Source organism: Maniola jurtina, chromosome 3, assembly GCF_905333055.1.
Source record: "Maniola jurtina chromosome 3, ilManJurt1.1, whole genome shotgun sequence".
NCBI classification, from domain to species: domain Eukaryota; kingdom Metazoa; phylum Arthropoda; class Insecta; order Lepidoptera; family Nymphalidae; genus Maniola; species Maniola jurtina.
Window position 1 is genome coordinate 13,261,270 of NC_060031.1, and position 21,849 is coordinate 13,283,118.

The 21,849-nt window shown below is 37.4% G+C and overlaps 1 protein-coding gene across 3 annotated transcripts; it reads left to right on the forward strand.

Moving 5' to 3' along the window:
• Positions 1 to 708: 708 nt before the first annotated feature.
• LOC123881089 (integrin alpha-4-like) lies at positions 709 to 21,555 on the forward strand. Of its 3 annotated transcripts, none has more exons than XM_045929657.1 (26): positions 709 to 869; positions 1,997 to 2,143; positions 2,218 to 2,355; positions 2,590 to 2,654; positions 3,241 to 3,409; positions 4,153 to 4,332; positions 5,022 to 5,107; positions 5,397 to 5,639; positions 6,508 to 6,619; positions 7,872 to 8,099; positions 8,312 to 8,409; positions 9,438 to 9,522; positions 10,010 to 10,128; positions 10,364 to 10,436; positions 12,634 to 12,760; positions 13,918 to 14,035; positions 14,481 to 14,555; positions 14,754 to 14,914; positions 15,455 to 15,542; positions 16,380 to 16,463; positions 16,862 to 16,988; positions 17,705 to 17,789; positions 18,527 to 18,650; positions 19,753 to 19,824; positions 20,636 to 20,737; positions 21,399 to 21,555. In XM_045929657.1, exons 1-26 carry the CDS (start codon positions 863 to 865, stop codon positions 21,495 to 21,497), a joined length of 3,012 nt encoding a protein of 1,003 aa, XP_045785613.1. In that variant the 5' UTR covers positions 709 to 862; the 3' UTR covers positions 21,498 to 21,555. The 3 variants fall into 3 exon arrangements, 2 of the variants coding, with proteins under 2 accessions (XP_045785613.1, XP_045785615.1); XM_045929659.1 differs by having other exon boundaries at positions 21,380 to 21,538; XR_006799410.1 differs by lacking the exons at positions 17,705 to 17,789; positions 20,636 to 20,737; positions 21,399 to 21,555 and having other exon boundaries at positions 19,753 to 19,767.
• Positions 21,556 to 21,849: the final 294 nt, after the last annotated feature.

The following is a 21,849-nucleotide window of genomic DNA, read 5'->3' on the forward strand; positions in this document are numbered from 1 at the left end:
TAAACTTTAATTTCTCAGCCGGAGGCGAGGGTTTTTATAGCGCTAAGAGTTAAATTTTTAATACGCAAATATTATATTATACGAATTTCTTCAATAAAATTGTAAATTAATCATTAAATTACCATCAGCACCATGGTATTTTTATAGTACATGGTATTATTATTAAATGCCTTTATAAAAATGGTAACCTCAAAATAGCTGTTCTATTTGGCAGCCATATGGACCAAATACTAGCGGGAAGTGTCAAGCCGTAGGTACGTGTTAGGATTTGAATATGGCTTAATTACGGCATATGAGCTATAATAAAAATATTACCGTACGTATGTACGTGTGTACGTGTGATTGTGTACAGTTTTGAGAGCGGTATAAGAAGAATCAATTCGCGAGAAAATATTGAATTTGAAAACTAGTCTTAATCGACTTCAATAACGATGAAATATAATATGTTAAGGTCTTTCTGGTGGTGGTAGTGCTTATGCATTATCTTCTACATAGTTAGCTAGTATGCGCCGAATATGGCCCCCGTGGCCGAAATTCGGTCAGGAGGACATGATATAATACCTATAAATAATATAAATATAAACATATATATTCATATAATTCAACGTATAAATATATAAACATATAAATTCAATCGTTTTCAAATAGTGTCACAGGAAAAACTCTGGAAATGTACTTATTTATTTTAGTCAGCCAATAGGTACGATAAAAAATTTACCTCATATAGTTTATTTAAGCATTCATGCGCTAATGATGTCAAAACGATTGGTTACTTTATAATATTTCCTTACTTGATATTCCGATTCAATTATTTCAGTTATAATGATTTTGTGTTAAGTGTTTGTTATATTGACTTACAATAATGACAGGTTAGTGTTAATTTTCTTAACTGCAAATTACCTACGTTGAAAAAGGTGAATGGCTTGAGATGCGACAAGTAGCGATTTTATTCATTTATCAAAATAAAAACTATACAAACTAAACAAATTAAAGTTACACATGAACTAAATTAATCAAAGTTCACAGTGTACTACTAAAAGTGGTTATAGTTTAGTGGTAAAGACATCCGGGTACTTGGGAGATTAGGGGTTAGGGGTTCGATCCCGGGCACGCACCTTTAACTTTCAGAGTTATGTGAGTTTTAGGAAATTAAATATTCCTTGCTTTAACGGTGAAGAAAATCGTTGTGAGGAAATCTGCATGACTGATATTTCTTCATAATGTTCTCAAACGTTTGTGAATTTGACCAGCGCCAGCGTGGCGGACTTTAACCTAAACCGTTCTCATTCCGAGAGAACCCATGCTCAGTCGTGGGCTGGCTATGGGATAGTTACGGGAGATTGGGGGTTCGATCCCGGGCACGCACGCACCTCTAACTTTCATAGTTATGTGAGTTTTAGGAAAAATACCCCTTGTTTTAATGGTGAAGGAAAAACGTCGTGAGGAAATCTGCATGCCTGATATTTCTTCATAATATTCTCAAAGGTTTGTGAATTTGGCTAGCGTGGCGGACTATAGCCTAAACCTTTCTCATTCCGAGAGAACCCATGCTCAGTCGTGGGCTGGCTATGGGATAGTTACGGGAGATTGGGGGTTCGATCCCGGGCACGCACGCACCTCTAACTTTCATAGTTATGTGAGTTTTAGGAAAAATACCCCTTGTTTTAATGGTGAAGGAAAAACGTCGTGAGGATATCTGCATGCCTGATATTTCTTCATAATATTCTCAAAGGTTTGTGAATTTGGCTAGCGTGGCGGACTATAGCCTATAAACCTTTCTCGTTCCGAGAGAACCCATGCTCAGTCGTGGGCTGGCTATGGGATAGTTACATAGATGTGACAAAACTCAAAATTTTTCTTTCTACGTTATATATACAAACAAAATCTAAAGTTACCAGACCCAGGCAGTGCAGTGGCTTGAGTTGTACGCTGACTTGTCCAGTGTCAGTCAGTCAGTTCGTCTGAGATTCCTATATTATATTCGTTATCTTTTCAGGAAATCTTCTATTTTGGTTCATTTTGGTGGTAAAGGCGAAGGCAGTTACCTTCCTCCACGACCCTTCGTATGTAGAAATAATGCCACCAGAAAAAGCCACAGATTTCGGTTCAACCTTGGCTTATCATACTAAAATGCAAAGCTTGGGTAAGAAAAAAAAATGCAACGAAAATTAACTTTTTTAAGCTGTTAATATAATAGTTTCCTCATTCTTTCTGTAGTGGTCGGCGCACCCTTCAGCGATTTAAATGGGAAAGTATATCAATGCCCCATAAATGGTGATGTATTGAAAAACAAGAAAATAGTGTGCAGCCAACTTCCTATAAACATCACCAAAGAAGTTCCAAACTATAGCAGATGTAAGTAGATATTTCTGTAAAAAATTAAAAAAAAAACAATTTTAACAAAATGTGATAAAATATACCTAATAATTTTCTTTGCATACGATATTACGGTGCATGTAACGAAAGAATCCCACATTTTTAATTTTTACTTTTTATCAATTCATAATAATACTGTAGGTAACTTGTCTTGTTTAGTCTTCCTATGAAATATTATAAAAAGTAAAAGTTATAAAAGTTATTTTTTTTCAGCAAAAAGTCCAGACCAGCACTTCGGGCTCGGAGCTTCTATAAGTGTTACGCCTGAGTATATCTTCGTAAGTTACTACTTAGATTTATATAATAGAATAGAATAGAATATCCTATTCAAGTAAACTCTTACAAGTACTTTTTGAATCGTCAAAATAATGTACCACTGTTTCGGAAAGCCGTTCCTGCCACTTCCAAAATCAATAGAACTACCGAGAAGAACCAGCAAGAAACTCAGCTAATATTGTTCTGTTAATAACTTACCAGACTCGTTCGGCAGCGGAGCACGAGCTCTCGGCTTCAAGTCCTGGGACAGTCAAAAAGTTATAGGATATTTAGATTTATCTGTTAAGAAATTCTCAGCCCGGAATTGAAACGTTAGTGTTTTTGTAGCGCCGTGCCTCTCGTATCTAGTCTATCGCCGATCGTATCGGATTGCCGTCCCATCGGACTATGAGAGGAACGGACTGTTACTCTCATAGTCTCTAACTCTAACTACCCCATAATTATTGTGCTATTGGGGCGTCATATACCTGTTCATAGCTTTGTTCCATGAGTTCGTCCGCTTGAATTCTGTTAAGAATCGGCGCAATATTCAATGGGCGCAACGAAATCCTAAAGGTTTTATGTTAATTCACTTGTTTCAATTTCCAGACCTGTGCCCCGTTGCTAACCTTAGATATTCCTACATCGGGTGGCAATATGTTTGGTGCATGTGGTACCTGTTTTGTTAGCAATGGGACAACAACAAACCGCTACGTTGGCATCGTAGAACAATATGAACAAGACATGAACACGAAACATACTACCAAAATTGATATTAGTAAGTGATCTACTTTCCTTGACTTGACTATGCCAGCAAGATCCACAGCCATTTTTAGGGTTCCGTACCTCAAAAGGAAAAACGGAACCCTTATAGGATCACCATGTTGTCTGTCTGTCTGTCCGTCCGTCCATCATGTCTGTCAAGAAAACCTATAGGGTAGGTACTTCTTGTGACCTAGAATCATGAAATTCGGCAGGGAGGTAGGTCTTAAAGCACAAGTAAAGGAATAAATCTGAAAACCGTGTTTACATCATTTAAAAAAAATGAAAATGTGTTTCAATTTTCAAGGTGAGATAACTATACCAAGTGGGGTATTTATTATATGAAAGGGCCTTACCTGTATATTCTTAAACAGATTTTTATTTATTTGTATGCATAATAGTTTTTGATGCTGCATGTTGTACCATACAGATCTGCCTTTTTAACCCCCGACCCAAAAAGAGGGGTGTTATAATTTTGACGTGTGTATCTGTGTCCGTGGCATCTAGCTCCTAAACTAATGAACCGATTTTAATTTTGTTTTTTTTTTTTTGTTTGAAAGGTGGCTTGATCGAGAGTGTTCTTAGCTATAATCCAAGAAAATCGGTTCGGCCATTTGAAAGTTATCAGCTCTTTTCTAGTTACTGTAACCTTCACTTGTCGGGGGTATTATAAATTTTTGATTTACACTTGTTCAGAGGATTATAGCAAATTAAGTTTTTCGTTCCTTGTGGGCTATTTTAATTTTTTACTTGTTTTAGATCATTTCTATGGAGGTGTTGGCTGGACCACGTTATCAGACGTTGCCAATAAGTTGATAATCCTAGCCAAGCCCATGCCTGTTAGTACTTTAAACTTTGTAGACATGGACCAACCGTTAATGGCAGTCAAAGAGGTAGATGCTGTACACGAGAATGTGGCAGCTAATTACAAATATATAGGTAATTTTAACTCATAACTATAGGTATAGCAACTGAGTAGGGTCCTGCGGTAGTGAAACGGTGAGGGAGGGTGACAGTTCGTCACTCTCTGGAGGTCACTGGGCTCGCGTCACGTCATCACACCCCTCTCGCACCTCTGGAGGAGATCACTGAGCTCTCGCGTCACGTCATCACACCCCTCCCGCACAGCTCCACTCCCGTAGGAACCTCCCCAGTTATGCATTATACCACTAGCTAATTGACCTTAACCTTACTTGAGTGTTATTTTTGAAATGAAAATATAAACCTTCTCTATTTTCAATCAGCTGACGCCTGCGCTTCGCGTGGATTTAGGTTTTTAACTATCCCGGGGAAACTCTTTGATTTTCAGGGATAAAAAATAGCCTTTGTGACTCTCTCGGCTTTTTAATATACCTACCCATGTAAAAATCAAGTCAATCCGTTGCTCCACTGCGACGTGATTGAAGAATAAACCAATAAACAAGCACACTTTCGCATTTACTTATAGGAGTAGTGATTTCCGAGGGAATCTGAGGTGGAAACAAAAATCAGGTCTTACAATGTATTTTTGTCTACAGGGAACCTTTTTGCAAAATTTCAGCTTTCTAGGTTTGGGCTGGGCCCAAAAGTCAGTGAGTAAGACAGAACTTTTTTTTATCTTTGTGTTCAGAAATCAATTATTTGTCTAGGTGGTGCATTGGCTTATGGAACGTTTTTCAAGGGTTATCCAAAATTATACGCATTTAGCGCAGATAGAGATATGAGGTTTGGTTTTGTAAGTATTTATTTTTTTAACAGCCATACCCTTATTACGAAATTCTACATCTCAACAACGCTGGTAGATTTTGAGTGCTAAAACACCTTAACATGAGAACAGAATGGACCCATAAAATATTTTGTTTTAAAGTCTCATTCATTCTAGATTTATATATTTCTGTACAATATTCGATACTTGTTCAATACTTGAAATCTATCAACTTTTTCGAGAAGTGCTAACTCCTACTAAGCCTAAAGGTGACTCGCCGGTTCATTTAATGAAAAGTAAAAAAAAAATGATTCCACAGATTGCATTTCTTTCATATAACGATCAAGTCAAGAAGATGGACTTATTGAAATTTGGAACTCGCAGACCTAAAGTAGTGTTGATAAAAGACGATAAAGTTGGTTCAATGTTCGGCTCGACACTTCACAGCGCAAACCTTTGTAACAGTAACTATACGGATTTACTTGTGGGTGCGCCCGCGCAGGTGAACGTTGAAGGAGGTTACGAAAGCGGCGCTGTTCATATTTATACGGGAGGTGTTCCTGTAAGTACTGTCACAGAATATTTCTAGAATATAGTAGGTACCTACATATCAGGATTATTCCGAAAAGACATTTAAAAAACTGTTTAAAATATTACGACGCGACGGCTTAATAAACGGCTCTCTTTCTATCGCATAGAATCTTATCTCTTTCTCTCGTAAGAGATAGAGATTCGCTAGAGCCGTCGAAGGGACGAGCTGCTGTAGGCAAATTTCTCCGGCCACATGACCAAGTGAGCCCGGCCTGGTAGCCTATAAGGTTTAAGAGGGAGCTCCCGAGAGTGCTGCATACAAACGTAGTTTGGTTATCATTTGAAAATTAACCAATGACAAACGCAAAGAAGTAATATGTAGAGACGTCCCAGAAACTAATATCAGTGTCTGTAGTTTTGCCAGATTTCTGTAAAAATAGTAGATATTTATGTAGTTTTAAAATTACACAGATAAGCTACGTGTAATGCTAAGCAATCAGCATATTACGTACGTACTACTACTACGTACGAAATATACGTACTGAATTCCAATAAAATGAAGAAAAAATTGGTTGTTTGTAAAGTCGGTTTACTGACGATAGTTGAACGTGACAACAAAGGCCGATTGTGCTTCTTTGTCGCTCGTTCCGCGCTCTCGCTTGCACTTCAAGCCTTACATGGAACGCCTCAGAGCGAGGTAACGCCGCATGAGTCATGTTTTTTCGTGCGTGCAGCCAGCTCTATCGAATTATAAGATGTTGGCACGTCAAAAATTATCAATTAGGTATAAAGTATCGAATACGTTTATTCCTAGTTAGTATATATGTATATTTTTTTAATTTGCCGCCATTTTTCACCTTACATCCATTAGATAGACTCCAATACAAATTTTGTTTCAGCTTGATACCGAGTTTCCAAGGTTCAAAAGATTGTGTATATACAGTAACAAGGATGCTTCAAGGTTTGGGTCCAGCATTACTACCACCGACCTTGATGAAGATGGCTATCCAGGTTATTAAAATTTTATAGTTTACAGACAGAATCATCATAGTAGGTAGAGGACAGGTCACTAGCAAAATGTCATAGCTTAAATGGCCTGGTTTGCAAACATAGGTATACCTACACAATACACATCTATGTTTCTTGTTACGAAATGTAGAAAAAAGTTTTATAATATCAACAACTTCACTTTCACTAGACCTTATTTAATAACGATTGCAAAATATTTATATTCAAGACCTCTTGTCATTGAAATATAATAATGTGTGATTGATTTATATTAAAAAGCTTCAGTATCACTGATTTCATGAAGATTTTTGCTCAGAGCGCAGTTGGTTGTAGTGTAGATGTAGGTATAGTTAATAATGATAAATGAGTAGTTGAAGTAGTTTGAGCTAACAAGCAGGCTGTAAAATATTCAGGTTTCTACTTTGACAATTAAAAGGGCGGGTCCTTTAGTATGCAAAGCATATTTTGCATACTAAAGGGTCCGCTCACTGACCTATCACCAAGACCTATGGGTACTTTCCGCTGACCTAAAATTTCGCGAGGGAATTGTGGCACAAGTGAAAGAACAAATCATTAATTTTAAATTCCGTAAATTAATTTTTAAACCACTCTTTCTGCGTTGTATTCCTCAATGTTGAGGGTCTTACCTCTATCCATTAATCACAATGGCATGTAGTTTTGTAGAATAATATAACGTTTATTTAGTCAAGTGTAGTCTATAACTTTTTTTAATCACTTGAGTTGTAAATGCTTCAAGGTCTATGGCTTGAATATAATTTTTGTTTCTTATGTTTCAAGATTATTATCAGATGTTTGTGGTAATAATCGGGATCGACCACCTAACGAATTTTCCAAGGCATGGAGGACACGAAATCTCCTAATGCAAAAATCCATCTAGATATGCGGTCCTTCAAAAGTCATCATCATTGTCATTAACCAACTGCTAGCTCTCTTATGCACGGATCTACTCTCAGAATAAGAAGGATTTGGTCATATTCTAGCACGCTGGCCTAGTGTGGATTGGCAGACTTCATACATCTTAGAGAAAATTATGGTGCACTCTCAGGCATGCAGGTTTCGTCACTTTGTTTTCCTTCACTGTTAAAGCCAGTGGTATTTAATTGCTTAAAAAAATACACATGCTTAACTCCAAAAAGTTAGAGTCGTGTGCCATCCAAACCCCCACCGAGTAGGTAGATGGCCAACTAATAGACTACCACCGCTGTATTATGTAAATATAATGTTATATTTTTAGAAATTTTTATAAGTGCTCCCTACGAAGATGGTGGGAAGGGCTCTGTATACATCATTTCTGGATACGAGGTGAACCAGCTCTTCAGTAAGATAAAGACATTGGATATCCAGTCAGTTCCAATTTCTGACTTGGTCCACACGCAAATAATTCAAAATCCAGGACTACAGACCTTGGGGTTTAGTCTCCAGGCTTTGCCGGTGCCACCTTTTGATGAATCTGGAGCGTACTGTAAGTTTTTAATACATTACGTTTTATTCATGATTACGTATCTTAAATGGGCGTGTTATCTGAAAACGTGTCTCAGTCCACAATCAAGCCAAAATTAATATTTTATAAACATAGAGTAAAATGACCAAAATTTTTGTTGTTATTGTTTAAAGTACATTTAAATACATAGTAAGTACGTACAATTCTATATACATATCTAACTTTTATTTCAGTTTTGGCCATAGGCTCTCCCAAAAGCAGTAAAGTTGCATTATATCGTAGTATACCCATAATTAAAGTGGATATAAAAGCACGACTCAAGGATGTTGAAGTAAGTTACTTAAATATATATATTTTTAAATTTAGAGTTTTAAAATTCCGTAGGAAATCTTTTTTCCCCGTCTTCAGGATGAAAATATTTGGCACAAATTTTATTTTTAACCCCCGACCCAAAAAGAGGGGTGTTATAAGTTTGACGTGTGTATCTGTGTATCTGTGTATCTGTCTGTGGCATCGTAGCGCCTAAACGAATGAACCAATTTTAATTTAGTTTTTTTTTGTTTGAAAGGTGGCTCGATTGAGAGTGTTCTTAGCTATAATCTAAAAAAATTGGTTCAGCCGTTTAAGAGTTATCAGCTCTTTTCTAGTTTTCTTGTAGAAAAGAAGGTTAGATAACCGTTAGGTTCATAATATTATGTCAATAGACAAATGTCAAGCTGTCAAGATGGACGTTGCCTAAATACATAATTATTTATTTGAAAATGATGTTTTGGAAAACTCAGATACTTTGGATCGTCGGGGGTGTTATAAATTTTTAATTTACACTTGTATTTATTTGAGATCGGATCAACGGTTGAGCAGTGAAAAGGTAATAGACGCGCATTTTTAGCATTTTCATAGATGATTCCTAAGGTGCAAAGCTATGTGACATTTTGTGAATTCAACATTTTAGGAATTCAACATTTTGGACCTGAAGAGTGCGTTTTAAGCAATTCAGTATCACTTGCTTTAACGGTGAAGGAAAACATCGTGAGGAAACTGGCACACCTGAGAGTTTTTCATAATATTCTCAATGGTGTGTGATATAGCCATATTCAGCCAACTATGGCCATAAGGTATGGCCATAGTACCACCAAGTTATGGCCTTATTCTGAGAGGAGACCCGTGCTCAGTAGTGAGTCGGTGATGGGTTGATAATTAAGTGTGAATTATGATGATATCAAAGAACTTAATATTGAGTTTAGGTAAATATCAAATACACTTGACCCGTTTTCACTCCATTTGTATGCGTCGGCCCTAAGAAGTTCTTATAATATGACGTAAATAGTCTTGTACACACAATACAATATTGCTTTTCAGAGAGTTAGAGAACAAGACAAAAATTTTACAGTGTCTGTAATTGTGGACATAACATACCCATCAAATCTGAAAGTGATTACTGGAAGTAAGTACCTATATGAACAACTTTAAGCAAATCTATATATGAACCAGAGATATAAAAACAGTTAGGGGACCTACCTTGAAATATTTTAAATCTAATAGCTCTTCTTGATTATTTACCAGACTTCCAAAAATGAGGTTCTGCATTCGGTGCATTTTTTAGAGACATTCTTTATGACCATTTTATTCCTTACAATAACTAGGTATAACTATCGATTAGCACGATAAATCATTTTTTTGAGAAAAATAAAAAACATATCAAAACCAATGCCTGACTTTTTGATTGTTTTTTAATGTTTGAATTTTTTTGTTTTTTTTTTTTAAATGGATGACATGTTTTCTTTGGTATTCCAAAAACTTAAACTATACTTAGCTTCCTGTAACATAAACTTTTACACGATTGTACTCGTATATCTAAGTGTGTTCGTATTCGTTCATAAGAAAACTTATATTGAAAGAGCATGGAAAAAATTACTTTATTTTGCTTACAGAAATCATAATAACAACGAGGATAGAAGGTGACGCAGGATGGATAGAAAAAGACAATTATTATGAAATTATGTTATCAAAAAAACCAACTCACAATGTTACCGATGTTGTTGTTTTGTTGGTAAGCAATATTATGTACATCTTATTGATAGGCTTCGCGTAGGTTTTGGGAGGATATTCCAATAATTATCTGTTAAAATATTTAAATAATACTTGCTTTTCTGTTTTAATTTTAGAATTAGCGTTTTGTTTGTGATTTCAATGGGCATAAATTAAATAAATTGATATTATGGTAAAAAGTAAAATAATTATGATCACATACTAAGGGGGAGGATTTATTTATTTTATGTTTTTAGGGTAACTACAAAAAGGGTTTATACAAGTTTAATGCAACAGTGCAGTCAGCTACCGAAAATTTAAAACGTAAAGGTAAGGGGCTTTTTACAGTAGGTCAATGATCTCTATACATAGTGTAACAAACTTGACAAATCGTATTATAACAACAAATGTGGTATTATGTGGTACCAATTATGTAGTTAGTGCTATAGATTGTTTCGTTATCTCTGCTACTTGGCAAACGTTCAAGCGGGCCTTCAAGTTCACACAAGTTTTTAAGAGTTCATTTCCGAGATTACAGGGTTGTTACATTGGAGTTTTATACAAATTTTATTTATGCCCTCATATCTCTCACGGATATCACGATACGGGGCATTCCGAGGGTTATTTTTTAGTAGAGTTAGCGACAAAGGTTTGCACCTGTCCATAGTCGCTTACACTGGCGGCCGCGAACCTAACTTTGTCGCTGTTTGTTACATCTACATGTTACGGGCAACGTGATTAACTGGGCATTATTAATAAGGGCCGGCCATTATTAATAATGCCCAAGAGCGATGGGCATAGTGATTAATTTATCACTTCGATCAGCCATTATTAATAATGCTCGACGGCCCGTGGTCCATGTAATAAGTCAGTGTTTAAGATAGCTTGAATTTATCACTTGGACCGGGCAGTATGAATAATTCCCTACTTGTAGCCAGGTAATTTGATAAATTGGACTGCGGCCGTTGGCAGGGGCGCATATGTGCGGTGGGAGGGCCTTAGGTTAGGTTAGTTTAACTCCTCTTCCATTGGCAGAGGAGGCTCGAGTCACCCACTGCTGGTCATAAGTTTATCGAAGCTATCCATCCCATCCTCGAGGATTGGACGAAGAGGAAGCATGGAGCACTCACGTTCCACCTTGTACAGGTTCTTACGGGGCACGGGTGCTTTGGAAAATATCTGTGCAGGGTGGCGCGAAGAGAGCCCACAGAGGAATGCCACCAGTGCGGTAGTGTCTCAGACACGGCACAACATACGCTGGCTGAGTGCCCGGCGTGAGCGGAGCCTCGGAGGAAGTAATGACGCAGAAGGAGGCAGCGGAGCGGCTGAGAGAGGAAGCCGAAAGCTCTCATCCCCATGCGCCGCAAGAGAATCGGGCGCAGGCGAGCTGCACACGACCGTCGCTTGCCCCCTTGAGTAGGGCCTCTATGGGTAGTAGACACGGGGAGTCTGTTACCCGCGGAAGAGTAGGTCCTCGAGTTGGAAGGCAAGCCCTTGTTTCCGGTGAGCCTTACACGGTGTTGGGGCCCCTTTAAGTTCCAGAGCTGGGCCTGCCTTGGCGGGCGCCGTTAGCTGGGTCGCAGTTAAATACGTTCGTGTCCCTGTGCTCAGCAACAACGATTGAGACGGTAAGCCGTGGAGTTTTAGTCGGTAAGAGTCCAATATAACCACCTCACCTCCCCGAGCACGGTGGTATCCATGAGGATTTTCCCACGTATAAAAAAAAACTTAGGTTAGGTTAGGTTCTTTCATTTAATAAACAAAAACACTACAGTTCACCTATTTAATTACTTTGCCCAAGATAGGGTGGGCATTATTCATAAGGGCCGGGAAAAGTGATTAATCATGCTGTTTTAATCACATTGCCCAATTGAGTCGGACATTATTAATACAGACCGGCCATTATTAATAGTGCCCGGACTTATCAAATTGCCCGTAACATACACATCGGTCCTAACCTCAGCTTGCCGTGACATTATCTAACATATCTAATGAACTAGGTGTAATTCTGGTGGTTTGGTCTCATAAATGGGAAGGTCTTGAAGCGACCTAACGTTTCGGTACGATACTAAGAAGTAGAAACCGATTAGAGGGTTTAATAAAGTGGTCGTACCACTATCACGTAAGATCGTTGCCATCTTAGATAGTATCATCACTTACCATCATAAAATAACTTTCCGTCTTTTGCGTCACACCATGTCATCACATCACACTATCACACTAATATTATAAAGGCAAAAGTTTGTATGTGTGTGTGTGGGTGTGTATGTTTGTTACTTCTTCACGCAAAAACTACTGGAGGGATTTGACTGAAATTTGGAATGGAGATAGATAATATCCAGGATTAGCACATAGGCTACTTTTTATCCCGGAAAATCAAAGAGTTCCCACGGGATTTCGAAAAACCTAAATCCACGCGGACGAAGTCGCGAGCATCATCTAGTACTGTATATTTAGAACCTGCATTATTGATTACTTAATAAATGTCGATTTCTATAATATAAGTAAATAAGGTGTTCAATTATAGATTTCGACTCATCGTTAGTGGACATAAGTCCACTTAGTAAAACCACGGTGGAGTTCAGTATCATGCGAGAATGTCAGGGGGAGGACTGCGTGCCAAATTTGTCCTTGACGTTCCAGTGGTTGGGCAGGTGAGCCATACCTATGCAGCCCTAATCCAATAAAGTAATATATTAATTTCGACTCAGAATTTTATATCTGAAATGTATTCGGGACGCTACTTGTATTAAGTGCCTCGTGAGTGCCTCGTTTATTGTTTTAAACTCTGTACTAATTTAGGTGGAACGGATGAAGAAAATTATTATCTAGGACATGGATATAATAAGCTACTTTTGTTGCGGAAACCTGTCTTAATTCCACGAAGAAACAAAAGTTATAGCATCTCGCTTCTTATTTTTATTATTAACAACATACTACAATTAACCGCATACCTTGTACTAGGGATGTAACGGAAGCAGTTTTATCGGAACCGAAGCCGGAATCGGAGTTTTTAAATTTGCTTTCTCGGAATCGGAACCGCAGTCGGAATCGGAATCGGAAGCAGGGTGACATGAGAGAGAATTATTATTTAAGGACAAATAAAACATTATGTAGTATTTTTTTTTATTTTAAGTTTCAGTTGTAACATAAAAGTTTTATGTTTTATGATAAAACATAAAAAATGAACAAAATTGGCATATAAACAACAAGTTTAAATAGAATGAAGTTTACACTTTGCCGAATCCGAATTAACTTGAATGAAGTAGTTCCAAATACAACTTGATTTAGGTTTCATTGTCCAACACAAAAACAGATGACTTTCATTGATAATAAGCCGCAAAAATCAAAACAAATATCTATTTAACCAATGAACGTGTCGTGCTGTCGTGTGCGTTAACAAGTGAAAAAATAATTGACAATTGAGTGCGCGGGTCGGGGGAGGGGCGATTCCCCGCGCGACGCGTATGAACCTGTCGAATCATAACAGTCGGTCGGCACACGCCGCCGCACTCGCCCGCTATCTATGCTTCGACCTCCGATTCACACCTCCGATTAAAAAATGTCGGAGCCGGAGTCGGAACCGAAAGTATAATAGTAATCGGAAGTTCCGACTTAACGGAACCGGAACCGAAGCTCCGTACCATCCCTACCTTGTACCTACATAAAAGCTAATGATAGAGGAATGTGCAGTGCTCAGATGAGCCGTCAAGCGCTTACGAGCACGTAGAAACGAATATTGTTATCTTTTTTTGTTGAAAAGAAATAAAATAATTAAGTAAACGAATTAAAATGTTATTAATATTTATAGCAACAAAACGCACTACACCCTCGGTTCGACTGCATCTGAGACCATGTCACTGGTCGTTCAAAACGACGGTGGCGCAACCTTTGGATCTTGTGCTCGTATTAAAGTCACTGGAGCAAAGGTAACCACTATATTATGTTACATGATTAAAATATTCTCACTACTTCTTGACAAGCTTTGAACAGCGGTTTTTAAGCTGTATCCTGTCAGCTGCATTAGTCAGTATTCCTTTTAGTACTTACCTACTAAATGATACAGGCCGCAACTTCATTGATTTTCTGGTATTTAAAAGTACCGTCTTCAGGATGCATCATCTGTACAATAGATGAATATCCGTAAGTTCATTCTCGTGGATTTAGGATTTTGAATATCCCATGGGAACTCTAAGATTTCCCAAGACAAAAAGTACCCTATATCGGTACCCGGGACGTAAGCTACGTCTGTACCAAACTTTATCAAAATCTGTTAAACAGATGGGCCGCGAAAAGCTAGCAGTCAGACAGATAAAATACTCTTTTGCATTTATAATGTATATTAGTATGGATATATGCATTATTTTTTTTCAGGTAGAACTTCTAGAATGTAACACCGAGGAAGGCTGGTACAAATGCGATCTGACCGATATTGAGAGGTATACGACGGTGAGTAATGCTGAAAACTTACTTTGGTACAGCACAGCATGGTATGAATAATAATAATAATATCATAAGCTGATTGTGTTTAAGGAAATATAAGCTATGGAAATATAAGTATTATTAAAATTTAAAGAATTAAAATGAACAGGTAATTTTTTACATTTATTTTTAGGTATTATTTAGTTCGAATATCTAATTTTACAGCGCAGTATACCAATTCACCTGGATATGAGCAAACCCACGAACAAGGAATCAAGTCTTATGATAGAGGTTATGCTGTATAACGTTTGCACTAAACCTAACATGGAGAACTATACCAAAACGATACCGTACGAGTTCAACACAGACGGCATTTACTTCAACAGGTTATTTATTTTATAATTTATTAGCTGATCGAAATCTCGTGGGAGCTCTTTGATTTCCCGGGATAAAAAAAGAATCCGACGAATTGAGAACCTCCTCCTTTTTTAAAGTCAGGTAAAAAGTACCCTATGACATTTTCCGGGCCTTTAACTATTTTAACTAAAGCTTACAAAAAATCACGTTGCTCCGTTGCGACGTGATTGAAGGACCAACCAACAAAACAACAACTAAACACATTTTTGAATTATAATACAGTTAGATTTGTTTGTGAGTAGCTAATGCTCGGCATGCGTTGTAATGCATCTCAGGGGCCACCTAATTTTATGTTTGTATTGCACTGTCAGAAGCTTTCACGCAAGAGTCTACAACAACATACAAAGTTTCAACTCAATCGGATCAATGAAAGAACACACAGATAAACATAAATGTTTACATATTATAAGATTTCATAGTTTAAGATTTGACAATTTCCACGGCAGTCAAATCTCAACTTATAATATTATACTATAATTTAATAATCACTTATTAAAAATTTTTTTTAGTACGAACTTCAATCAAATTATCACGGATGTTGAAATCGAGGATGTGGAAGCGGGCCCATATTACATAGACATCAACGAGTTATTTACGGTGAGATTCGGGAGCCCTGCTTATCCGTCATTTAATATGGATGGAAAATTTATGGCATGAACCGGGTGTTGTCTTCAATTCGATTCTTTATATGCGTCCACTTCTGCGTGTTGATTCGCTAACTACTAAGTTACAGCTACTGACAACGATGAATCATAGCCACCAATTAATTCCATTTCTCGTAACATTACCTATTACTATTATTTCTATAAATGATGTATATTGTTTATGGAAGCACTATCGTACCCTATTGATAGTAGACGGAATGACACACATCAAGTAAACCCTAGTGGGTTTTTTTTCGTTGCGTCAAAAGCAGACTTGCTAAACATTCCCTATTTGATAATGAAAATTTTAATAGCACTCAGTGAAGCGGCAACGTAGAACCAATGTCAAATGAACTCGGTGATGGTGGCTGTCATTCATCGTTGAACACTAAGCTGCATCAGCGGTAATGTTGCAAATTCAAATTCAAAATTCAAAATATTTTTATTCAATTACACGTTTACAATTACCTACTTTTGAATCGTGACAGAGGTCATTATCTGCCCACTGCTAATCCTCTTATTAAGCGTCTTATTCACGACTCTTCATGCTGTACCTCTCGTCCAGGTTTCCTACAATAACTTTGTACAACCATAATGAGTAGGTATAGCCTTGAAGGACTATCTAACGTTTGTTATGCCTATTCGGTGTTGTTTTATTGTAAGCGAGGTTGGCGGGTGAACAGTCTGCAGAACCGTGAATAAGGCGCTTTAATAAAGAAAATGTTCATTCATTCATTAATGCAAACACAAGAGCTCCTTGGTTCAATTATACTATTCATAATATTTTCAGGTGACGAATAAAGGAATAATGGCATGGAGTTCATTGCCTTTGGAGATTTATTTACAAGAGGAATCTTTTATCGCGGACTATTTAGTAAGTAACATTCATTGGTACGTCCAAAAACATTATTTATAAAAAATTGTTTGATCTTGTTCTTTCTTCATATTTATATGTGTTTAATTCATCCAAGGGTTACACCAATGTACCATAAACCACCAACCATTACATTCCTATGTCACCAATATTAGGCTGAGAACCACAGTCAAGGAACTCGTAATAAAACGTCGAGGTTTCGACGTCGACGACACTGGCAGGCGTTTAATGTTCCTACATATTTTGACGCTAGGTAGCCTAGTAATCACCTATTTTTCTTTGATTTCACATCACCTATAGCCTAATATTTCACATATCGTTAATTCAGGTTCAAACCGAGAGTCCCCTCACTCTAATAAATATTCCGAAGCAAATAGTAAAAGTTTTGTCATTTTCAGATACAAATCGATGTAGGTGACTGTACAAAGGATGAGGTGCAACTCAAATATAATTGTGTCGTGGACCTTGAACCAGATACTACTGTAAAAGTGCAAGGCACTGTTACCTTAGTTAAAGATAAAATTAGTAAGTACAAGTCATCTCAAACCGCCGCCGCAGACTAGGCCACTGGTGGCGTCGGCGGACAGAAAAGTTTTCTAGGCTAGGTAGCAGTGGCGTGGACAGGGTTCGATGCCAGGGTATTAGATAAGAAGATTACCTATTACTGACAAGTCATGATGAAAATTGGGCATTGAGATATTTCAAGTAGAGTAAGCAATGCTTTTCTGCCTCCATGATCTGCACGCCACTGCAGTAGGTAGGCTTTCGATACCAGAACCTAGTACTTGTACAGTATAGGTACTACGAAGTAACCCTAGTACATTTCCCAGCGCCTGCCATACAATCGTAGTTTCAAACTTAATGAAATGTAGACACGTTCCAGAAACAAATATCTGTGTCTTATTTCAAAATTCAAAATACATAATATTTTTAATCAATTAAAATTTTACAAGTACTTTTGAATCGTTAAAATGACACTGGTTATGAATGCCTTTCCTACCGATAAAAACCAGCATGAAACTCGGCGGTCAGATTTCCGTAAAAATATGTAGTTTCAAAGTTACACCGGCTCGTACTTTTGTATGTAAATCATTGATCCCGTTTAATCTTAAAGCTACTATTAAAACTCTATTTACTTTTAGGAGCTTATAGAATTTATACCAGAAGATAGATAGAGAAGGAATATCTTATTGACTAAATGCTTGAAGTTATTTAAAAATAAAATCGTTGTTTTTTTTCAGGGGAAATCTTAATAAAAGATAAATTAAAAGTAGTCTCTCATTTTAAATTGCACATGAAGCCAACTGTGAGGACACTCGATAAAATGTAAGATCTTTGACGTGACAACGTCTTATAATTCGATAGAGCCGGCTGCACGCACGAAAAAATATGACTCATGCGGCGTTACCTCGCTCTGAGGCGTTCCATGTAAGGCTTGAAGTGCAAGCGAGAGCGCGGAACGAGCGACAAAGAAGCACAATCGGCCTTTATTGTCACGTTCAACTATCGTCAGTAAACCGACTTTACAGACAACCAATTTTTAACCTAAATAGCTCAATAATATTGCGGTTTAAATCTTCTTATCAAGATTTTTTAAATTAGTAATTTATGGGATTTGTTTCAAAACATCGTCAGACCATTATCAAGGTCTTATTTTACATTTTGAGGACCTCCCTAGCGCAGTGGTAAGAGTGGTCTTATTAGTGGGAGGTCTCGGGTTTGATTTTTATAATTTCTAAATTTATGGTCTGGTCTGGTGGGAGGCTTTAGCCGTGACTAGTTACTACCATACCGGCAAAGCCGTGACATCAAGCGATTTAGCGTTCCGGTACTATGCCGTCTAGAAACTAAAGTGGTATGGGTTTAATAAACTGCCATATCCCGTTCAGGCTAGCCCGCTTGCATCTTAGATTGCATCATCACTTACCACCAGGTGAGATTGGAGTCAAGGACTAACTTGTATCTGAATAAAAAAAACATTGTCTCTAACATAGTTTTACCGGACTTCAAATAAGTACGTGTTGTTTGTTAGTCTAAAGCTATATTTTTTTATAATTTTTCAGGTATATAACAAAAATTCTGTATCAAAAGACCACAAGCCTAAAGAACAACATTTACATGGTTATTGCTATAGCTGTTTCTTTGGGTGTCTTCGTGATGGCTATCATTATAATCGCATTGTTCAAAGTAAGGTTTATTCATTATTATATTTCTGGTACCATATAGCATTATACGACTCCCTTGACGACATCCCTTGCGCAGATGGTCTATGATTAGGAGTGGAATATTATGATTAGGAGGTCCCGGGTTCGATTTTGCACGAATTGCGACCTCACACTGAAAAGCACAACGTTGGTAGACCTATTAGATGGACAGACAATATCAAATGAGTGGCAGGGAGACGCTGGATTCAAGCGGTGCAAGAGCGTGGGATGTGGAAGTTTCTACATCAGATCTATGCCCAGCAGTGGACGTAGTATCGGTTGGAGACAACGACGATATACAGCGGATGCGGGTAGGAGCAATTTAGGAATTTGTAAGGGCTATATTGGCGCTAAGCTTAGCGTTGAAGGGTTTTATAAACTTAAAAAAAATGATTACCGCGAGTAGGTAGGTAGGTATGCTTTTTCTAAAGACGTTTTTAAAGGGTGAGTAAAACCTATTACATGCATATAAAACTTTCATCACACTTTGCTTAAAATATTCGTAAAAAAATGTACATAACCATTTTGTTCCGTGAATACGTAGCAGGTTCTAAAAACTCGGTTTAAAGACCCATTTTCACGTGGTCGTTTTGGGTTTAACGCTGATGCATTCTAAAGTTGTGTCTTGAGAAAGATCAGCGCAGACCTAAGACGAGACAGATTTATACTGATTTTATAACTTCTACTTTACATTATTGTAAGATTTTTTAGGATTCCATATCTGAAGGGTGCCAACGGGACTCTATTAGGTACTAAGCTTCGTTCTGTCTGTCAGTGGACTGTATCTCATGAACTAAACATGAATGAATGATATTTATCTATTTTATTGACACGGAATCACACGTTTATTGTACGTTTCTTGAGTTACCAGTGCCTTATAGGTATAATATTACTGTGTGTCTAAGAGCGCCTTCAGCCTCAAAGTGCCGTGCGAAGGCAGCGCCGCTGCAGCGCTGCGGCCGAGCTGCTTTGTAAATCCGTATAAGTAAATAAAACATTGCGGGAAATTTGAAGGCCCTAACCCTGTCTAGTCGGATGTTTGCTGATTTTAAGTGAAAAGAGAAATTAAACATTCGTTCTTTCAGGGCGGTTTTTTCAAGAGGAAGGAGAAACAGAAATTGGTTGAACTAAAACACGAGATAAGAAAACAGAGTATCGTAAGTATTCCATAAAGGTTTTCATATTTTCGTAATCATTATCCAAATGAAGGATCGGACTTAAATCATAGTCAAACGAAATTTTGAGGCTTCGACGTCACTGGCAGGCGTTAAATGTTAGTCATTTAGGTAGCCCAAGTTAGCCCTATTTTTCTATGATTTCACGTCATCATAGCCTAATTTTGACTGCCAAGGGTCACTGATAAAGATCTCTTATAGAAATAAGTGCTTCCCTGTCCACTTTTTCTTTCTGGTAAAAATAAATATAAATAAAAAAAATATTTGACATATCGTCGATTCAGGATCAAATCGAGATTTCCCTCACTCTAGTTCACTGTGGCTAGACTGAATGGGAAATAGAGCCTTCTAAAGCATGCTGAGTGGCCCATAACAATATAATATTTGAAATTATATTATGTTGTAGAATGCAGTTGAATTTGTGTTATTTTTGCTGCAACATTATATTTTATCCAGCAGTGAGAGCGTCAGCCATTAAGAAGTGATTGCGATCGTCGTACTTGACCTAGGTACTTAGCTCTAAATCTTTTCTTGGCGAATTATATTTGGTCTCAGCAAGGTGGACGAAAAAGATAAGATAGGTCATCTTACAGGGACAACAAGCATCCTAATATTTTTAACGACGCTTTCAACGACGAACACAGCGCTGTCTATCTCTAGAATGGACAGTAGAATTCACCTTTCTGACGTAATCTTCACATATTTCTCCATATATATATTCCACAAAGGTTAACCAGACTGCTTAGTAGGTAAAGAATAACATAGCTACAGGAATTTTCATTTCTTTTCTAAGCGCCGGCCTGCAATCGATGACCTTCCTCAGTGTGTGATAGGGCCTGAATCTGAAGACCAAGACCAAGATAATGGAAGCACAGGAACTAGCTCTAGTGAAAAGGTTTTTTGATAAATGTTACTTTTAATATTATAAACTAGGGGATGCCCGCGACTTCGTCCGCGTGGATTTAGGGTTTTAAAGATCTCGTGGGAACTGTTTGATTTTCCGGGATGAAAAGTTGCCTATGTCAACAACAAGGATGCAAGCTGCCTCGGTACCAAATTTCATACGAATCGATCAAGCGGATTTAGGAATCCCGCGGGAACTATTTGTTTTTCCGGGATAAAAAGTAGCCTATGTCCCTCCCCAGAATTATCTTAAGTCTATGAAAATTTCATTAAAATCGGTTCAGCGGTTGAGCCGTGAAAGCGTAGCAGACAGACAGACAGACACACTTTCGCATTTATAATATTAAGTATGGATGTGAATGTCTGGGTGTTTGTCAATTTCACGCCACAATGATTGAACCGATTTTCTAACCTTTAATTTTTTTCAACTAGAAAAGATTTCGAATTAAAAAAAATTGTATTGAACCTGGCATACCTACGACTCTACAATTCGCTTCTTTGCTAAAATATGCTTCCGCTAAAATACCTCGTTTCAGCGGCCAGTGATAAAATATGTAGGTATTCAAGATTTTTCAACTTAAAGGTATGCCAACTACGTTCAATGTCCTATGTCAAAGTAAATGTTATTTATCAGTTATTATTGTTGTTATCAGCAAAGCCTTGACGACGACTTCGACCAAAGGAAAAAACCAGAAACTCGAACGTATGGTGATGACGATGCTAGTAGAGAATCTTATAACAATTTATTATAATGAATCTACAATATTATTTGTAAATATTAGCCCTTATTGTTAGCTAACACAAAATAAAATTATAATAGGTATATGAAGAATAAATAGAGCCTTTTATTTGCACCCGTAACCCACGTGCACTTACAAGACGTAAATCCACAAAATGAAAGATATTAAAACTTATTTAACTCTTTATTTAGAGGCTTAAGTTTAGTTGGCATCTGAGGCACAACGTACATCAGCAGAGTAGGTAGACAGAGTAGAGCTTGGCAGAGCGTATATTTTGATAACAATTCAAAAGTCTAAGCTTTATTTATTTTGGCATAACGCGTCCTTCGACGTGCTCATCCATTTTTTTGTTTTCATTATGTTA